A 6,447-nucleotide genomic window follows, 5' to 3' on the forward strand; every position below is an offset into this window, starting at 1 on the left:
ATGGAATGAATGCTGGGTCTCACATAAATGAAATGGGCCAGAGGGAAGAAAGATACAATCACACAGAAAATAATGAAGAAATAAGAATTTTAAAAAATGAGGAGAGGCGTAGGAAGCTCCAGGACATCTTGAAACATTCCAACATCCAAATTATAGGGGTACCAGAAGGAGAAGAGGAAGAGCAACAAGTGGAAAACTTATTTGAACAAATAATAATAAAGGAGAACTTCCCCATTCTGGCAAAGGAAATAGACTTCCAGGAAGTCCAGGAAGCTCAGAGCATCCCAAACAAGTTGGACCCAAGAAGGAACACACCCAGGCACATCATAATTACATTAGCCAAGGTAAAAATGAAGGAGAGAATCCTAGAAACAGTAAGAGACAAGGAGACAGTAACCTACACAGGAGTTCCCATCAGACTGTCAGCTGATTTCTCAAAAGAGACCTTGCAGGCAAGAAGGGGCTGGAAAGGAGTATTCCAAGTCATGAAAGGCAAGGACCTACATCCCAGATTGCTCTATCCAGCAAAGCTTTCATTTAGAATGGAAGGGAAGATAAAGTGCTTCTCAGATAAGGTCAAGTTAAAAGAGTTCATCATCACCAAGCCTATATTTCATGAAATGTGAAAGGGACTTATTTAAGAAAAAGACGATTAAAATAACATGTATAGTAAAATGACAGCAAACTCACAAGTATGAACAACAACACCTTAAACAAAAACAAAAAGAAACTAAGCAAACACCAAGAACAGGAACAGAACGCAGAAACGGAGATCACAAGGAGGATTACCAACAAGGGAGTGGGAGAGGGAGAGAGGGATGAAAGGTACGGAGAATAAGTAGCATAGATAGTAGGTAGAAAATAGACATGGGGAGGGCAAGAATAGTATGGGAAATGTAGAAGCTAAAGAACTTATGACACATGGACATGAACTAAAGGGGGGGAAATGTGGGTGGGAGGGGGTGTGCAGAGGGAAGGGGAATGAAGGCAGGGTAATGGGACAACTGTAATAGCACAATCAATAGAATATGTTTTCAAAAGAAATAAGTTTTGGAAGTAAAGTAAGTCTTTAAATTGGCAATTTCGACTTGCTGAGAGATGTGAATCTGATGTTATTTGAACAATAACGTTCACAGACACTGCCCAGAGTTTGAGTCATTGCTACAGGTGACAGCTCTTTACCAATAACCTAACAGAAGAAACACTAACAGAAAAGATGTAAATGCCATGGACCACTGGGAGATGAAACCAGAAACATTCACTAATTTGAATATAAAATGTAAACTAGTAAAAGCAATAATATTGTAACAGAAACCAAAGTCAGAACAAGCGCACATACATGTCCATCATTTAAAAACAAAGTGAGTTCAGCCCTGGCTGGAAGGCTCAGTTGGTTGCAGAGCGGCCCCACACGTCAAAAGGCTGTGTGTTCAATCGCTGCTAGGGAGACATAGGTAGGCAATCAATTGAACAATTCAACTTTGTCTCTGACATCAATGTTTCCCTCTCTTTCTCTCAAATCAGTAAACATAGGATCACTTGAAGTTTTTAAAAAATACAGTAAAATAAAATATGGCCACTCTTGCTTACCATAAACAAAAAGTTGACTAGGTATTCCCTCCACAAGAAGGATTCATTTGGAGAAAAGTAAGCATCACAACCTGGTGCTTGCAGACATGACATTCACACACAGAGAGCAAGAAGAAGGAGGGAGCTGCTTTACAAGGGGAAGAACAAGTTCCCCAGAGAGCTCTCTGGTCCACCTGCTCTTCTCCCTGTAGCACTTCCACGACCCTCAGAGGATGGGACAACTCCTTCCATGGGGTCCCTGACTCCTGTCCTGGCTGAGGCCTCTGTCTGAGATTTTGACACTTCTGCCTGTATCCATTGGGCAGCTGAGAAAACCCCAAGTCATCATTGCCCTCGACTTCCTGCTGTATTCCCAACTTGTTCCCTTCTCAGAAATATCAAGTTGCCAACTGTATAGTCAAGGAGCATTCTGCTGACCTCTGCCCTCTGACTTCCTGATTTTCCTCCCCTTATAAACACCAGGGCAGGGCTGGGGTCCCAGGGAGTCAGGAGCAGAGAGCCCGGGAGCACTCAGGCCACCTCTGCCCGCACGCCTGGAAGATGAAGATCTTCGCAGCTGCCTTCCTCTTCCTCATCTTTGCTGCTGCCCTTGGACCCCCAGCCCAGGCATCCCAAGATGGTCAATCCCTACCCCAGGATCGTGGTAAGTTCAGTGGGTCTTCGCCCTGGTGGCCAGTTCGATGATGAACTGAAGTCCAGGGAGGAGACACAGAGGGCCTTGGAGGTGAAGTTGGCACTTGCTTAAAAGCAGCAGCAGGAGGGTGTGGACCTTTCCCTGTGGCCTTTGGTCCCTGAGGAAAAGTGTGCACAGATGACTTGGGAAACAATTCTCTTCCTTTTTCATGGCCAGAATTTTCTGACACCTTATCTTACCTGATGTGGCACCATTATGTGCTTGAGCAAAAGAGCTGTAGCAAATGGTGAACTTGGGAAAAGAACCATATTCGCCTTCGATGTTAGAACTAGCATATCCCACGTAGTGCAAAACTACCAATTGGAAAAGGAGATAGGACAAGCTAGGCCAGTGACTCCCCCAAGTCCCCCTAACCATTCTACTGATTTACTAACAAATGAATATCTAACACTGCCTTGTACAAGCAGAAACTACTCTAATCGTCTTATAGATATTAATACACTGAATCCCCCAAACAACACTGTGGAATAGACTATCAGCAACTGGCATGGTTTTGAGTATTATTTTTTCATAGACTTTATTTATTTACTTATAGAGAGACTGGAAGGGAAGGAGAAAGAGAAGGAGAAAAACATCACTGTGTGGTTGACTCTCAAGTGACCTCTACTAGGGACCTGGCTGACAACCCAGGCATGTTCCCTGACTAGGAATCAAACCAGTGACCATTTGGGTCTCAGGCCCATGCTCAATTCACTGAACTACACCAGCCAGAGTGGTTTTGTGTACTATTATTAGTCTCAATTTACACATGGGAAAGTTAGGAAGAAAAGTCTTAGATTACTTGCTCAGATCCTACAGCCAGTGAGTGGTGGAGTTGGGATATGATCGAGCTATGAAGCTGTAATGAAAAGTAAATAAGTCCATTTAAGACTGTATTTTGCCAGCCCCACATGCAGCATATCAAGCACACCAGAGGGTACGCACGTGCCTCATTAAACATAACTCACATGTAACTGCATAAGAAACAAGCCAACAGTTCACTGCGTTCGCCTACCTAGCATAATGCAGGCCTGCAATCCCTTGCCCAGAACACAGGGGCTAGGTGCACTTTGGAATACAGAGTCTTTCAGGTTCAAAAAGGGGATACAATATCACTAGAATTCCTATTCTGAGTACCCACCCAATAGAAGGGAAGCAGGTACCTGGGAGCTGCCGGTACGCCCATGCTAACAGCTCCATCATTTCTAACACACCATGAGGGGAAGCACCCCAAGTATCCATCCACAAATGAATGGATTCAAAGTGGGGAATATGTTGTACACACAGTAGAATATTATTCAGCCCAAAAGGACAGAAACTGGGACACATGCTACCCACACGGAGGGAACAGTGAGCACAGGTCTGCACCCGACGTTAGGATGAGTGAGATGAGCCAGTAACGAAGGGTGAACACTGTCTGATTCCGCTGACAGGAGGCACTGAAAGCAGCCGACTCAGAGAGACAGAGAGTAGAATGGCGGTGGCCGGGGGCTGGGGGACGGGGGTGCGGAGTCACCGTCTAGTTGGGTCAGAGGTGCAATTTTATAAGACGCATAAAGCCCCGTGGACAGTCTGTGGTTAGAGCTGTACAATATGGGAATGTCCTTCATGCTCCCAAACTGTGCATTGGGAAAGGGTTAATATTTGATCACTCTGGTCTACAGTACACAGCTTCTGTTCTTCCTCTGAGCCTGAAAGAATTGTGACTGTTCTTATGGCTTTGCTGGCATTTAGCCTGGTCCCATCTGAGGGGCAACCTCCTTGAGAGTCCCCACCAGGAGACTCTGTTGAACGAATGAATGTCTCTTTGCTATTCATTCTGCTGATAACTATGGGGAGTGATAAAAGTATGTTCCAAGTTGTGAATGCATGAAACACAGAGTTTATTCTTGTATTGATCTTTCTTAATTATTGTACTTTTTTCCACACAAACCCCTGTACACCACCTCTGCCCCACCCAGCATGTACTGAGTGGGTCCCTGTAGGGCAGGGAGTCAGAGCTCTAAGAAAGAAAAGTAGGTCAAAATTGTAAAGTTTATATTATGTGTATTTTACCATGTTGAAGAAATAAAAATGTTCTTAAAAGGTAACACATAACTGGACATTACTTAACATTTCTAGCAGACTCTGGGAAGCATACTGGAATCAAACAGTAACATGTCTGCAGCAAACACAACAAATCTTCATACTAATGGGACAAAGGCTATAAATAGCCTCACTTCACTTTGGGTGACACTGTGCCACCAAATCCCTTAATGAAACATCTTTCTGTCTCCAGAGCCCAGTGGGTCCCAGAAATGTGCAGAAAGCATGTTGTGGACTATGTCACATGGTGTGGCCATGTGACTGATTTATCCAGGTGGCATTAGTGATTTGCTTTTTGTATTTAGAGTCAATAAAAAAAGGAAGTCAATAGAACATTTTCATGGCTCAAACATTTCAGCAGTTCCCTCAAATTTCTCAGGGCACCCGTGAGACAACTGGCCGGGAGGCAGGCCCAAAACTCGAACGGGTGTCCAGTGTCTAGCAGCAATGCCGCCCCACCCCGGGGCTGGGCTGGGGTGACACAGGCAGAGATACCGACACAGCGCTGCCTCCCAGTGATTGCTCTTCCCTCCTGTCCCTTTCTCCCAAAAGAATTCAGGTTGGGGATACAAGTGGGGACTCGTGTCGTGACTCAGCGTAAACGGTAAATGTTTAGTTGTGGCATGTATATATAAGCAGCTGATGGGCATGGGCCTACTCAGCGGCTTCAGTCCTCCTTGTTTACAGGACATGGGGAAAGGGGGAGGGGACATCTCCAAGGGAGACCAGGGTGCCCTGTGGGTCCCTCCCCATACCCGAGCTCTCTCCCACCTGGCTGTCCTGCAGTCTGCTGACCTTGGGGAGGTGGCACTCTCTGATGCCTCCTGCAGCATCGGACCTTCCACTTCTGGGAGGAGTGGTCCTGGCCCTGCCTGGGTGCACAGCTCAGCCCTGGGTGGGGGAGCAAGGAGATGCCAGCAGGTGCTGCAGAGGAGGAAATCACCCCTTTATAGTTCTTCCCCTTCACACCCTCAGTACTCTGGACAAAAGGGGGAAAGGATGTAGTTTTTTTGTTGTTGTTGTTTTTTGTTTTTTGTTTTTTGTTTTTCACAAAGAGACTCAGTCCTTATGTGGACCTTTCTGCTACTACAGGCGTGCATCGTCCCATTGACTGCTGCTTCCAACGTGCTGACATAATCCAATGCAGAAACATGAGAAGTTACTATAGAACAGGCAGAGGTTGCCTCCGGCCTGCTGTCATGTAAGTGGCAAGGGTACCGGCTATGACTTGGGGTGGGGATCTGATGACAGAGGGAGGTCCAGAAAATTCTCAGCCTCTAGATGCTTCGAAGTCAGGTGAAACCTGTGTCGTCACTGAGAATCCCAAGAGCATCAGACACGAGATGCCCCCAGGGAAGAGGGAGGCCAGGGAGGGGAGGGGGAGCAGGAGCAAGGCTGCCCCAGGACACGCCCCTGACTCACTGAGGGGGTGTCAGAGGCAGGGTCTCCCAGAGGAGACCCCCTGAGACCCTGCAGGAGATAAGGGAGGAACAGGATGGGCTGAGTGGGGAAGCCCAAGGGCCAGGGGGATGGGGCTCCCCGTCCTTATGTGCAGAAGCCTCCTCCCCGTCTAATCTTTCTCTCCTTTTCTCCCCAGCTTCAAAAACAAGTGGGGGCAAAAGGTGTGTGCCAACCCCCAGAGTAAGGCAGTTAAGAATTGTATCAAAAAGCTGAACTGAATCAAGAAACAGAGAAAAACAGTTGCTTGAGAAGAAGGAATGCTGGATGCCATGCAGCCTCCTCCACTCTCTCACCTTCTGGGAGTTTCTTGGCCTGAATTCTTTTGTCTAAAGCAACAATTATTGTTCTGTTTGTTGCACCAATAAAAAGTATCCAATTTAACTGCACTTGAACTGTAAGTGGAAGATGGAACATAGGAATGGCTGAGCTTTGGATGTGTGTGCTTTTCTAAATGAGACATCATGGAATCCTGTGTAAGCAGGTAAACACGTGACTCATGCAGGTACAGATGGAGATTGTGTCCCAGATGTACTGAACCCACTAATGAGGGACCATAAAACTGATTCTAAGACCATCTGAGGAGTAGAGCTTTACCCGGTTAGTTAGGAATGACATTCTGAAACTTCTAGAAAAACAGA

The 6,447-nt window shown here is 46.2% G+C and overlaps 1 protein-coding gene across 2 annotated transcripts; it reads left to right on the plus strand.

Annotated features, from left to right (window-relative positions):
* The first annotated feature begins 2,076 nt into the window (after positions 1 to 2,076).
* On the plus strand, positions 2,077 to 6,195 carry LOC123816944 (C-C motif chemokine 15-like). 2 transcript variants are annotated; one of them, XM_045836197.1, is made up of 4 exons: positions 2,077 to 2,233; positions 4,901 to 4,949; positions 5,439 to 5,549; positions 5,946 to 6,195. In XM_045836197.1, exons 1-4 carry the CDS (start codon positions 2,131 to 2,133, stop codon positions 6,025 to 6,027), a joined length of 345 nt encoding a protein of 114 aa, XP_045692153.1. In that variant the 5' UTR covers positions 2,077 to 2,130; the 3' UTR covers positions 6,028 to 6,195. The 2 variants fall into 2 exon arrangements, with proteins under 2 accessions (XP_045692153.1, XP_045692154.1); XM_045836198.1 differs by lacking the exon at positions 4,901 to 4,949 and having other exon boundaries at positions 5,441 to 5,549.
* The last annotated feature ends 252 nt before the right edge of the window (positions 6,196 to 6,447 follow it).

Source organism: Phyllostomus hastatus, unplaced genomic scaffold (assembly GCF_019186645.2).
Source record: "Phyllostomus hastatus isolate PE091 unplaced genomic scaffold, TTU_PhHast_1.1 phas_contig_210, whole genome shotgun sequence".
Classification (NCBI taxonomy): Eukaryota; Metazoa; Chordata; class Mammalia; order Chiroptera; family Phyllostomidae; genus Phyllostomus; species Phyllostomus hastatus.

What these genes read in the sequence shown, in the direction of transcription:
- LOC123816944 (XM_045836197.1), top strand. Translation starts at nt 2,131, where the DNA reads ATGAAGATCTTCGCAGCTGCCTTCCTCTTCCTCATCTTTGCTGCTGCC. An exon ending in ATCCCTACCCCAGGATCGTG is followed by an intron (nt 2,234 to 4,900) that starts GTAAGTTCAGTG and finishes TTCTCCCAAAAG; the next exon opens with AATTCAGGTTGGGGATACAA. An exon ending in CGTGTCGTGACTCAGCGTAA is followed by an intron (nt 4,950 to 5,438) that starts ACGGTAAATGTT and finishes TTCTGCTACTAC; the next exon opens with AGGCGTGCATCGTCCCATTG.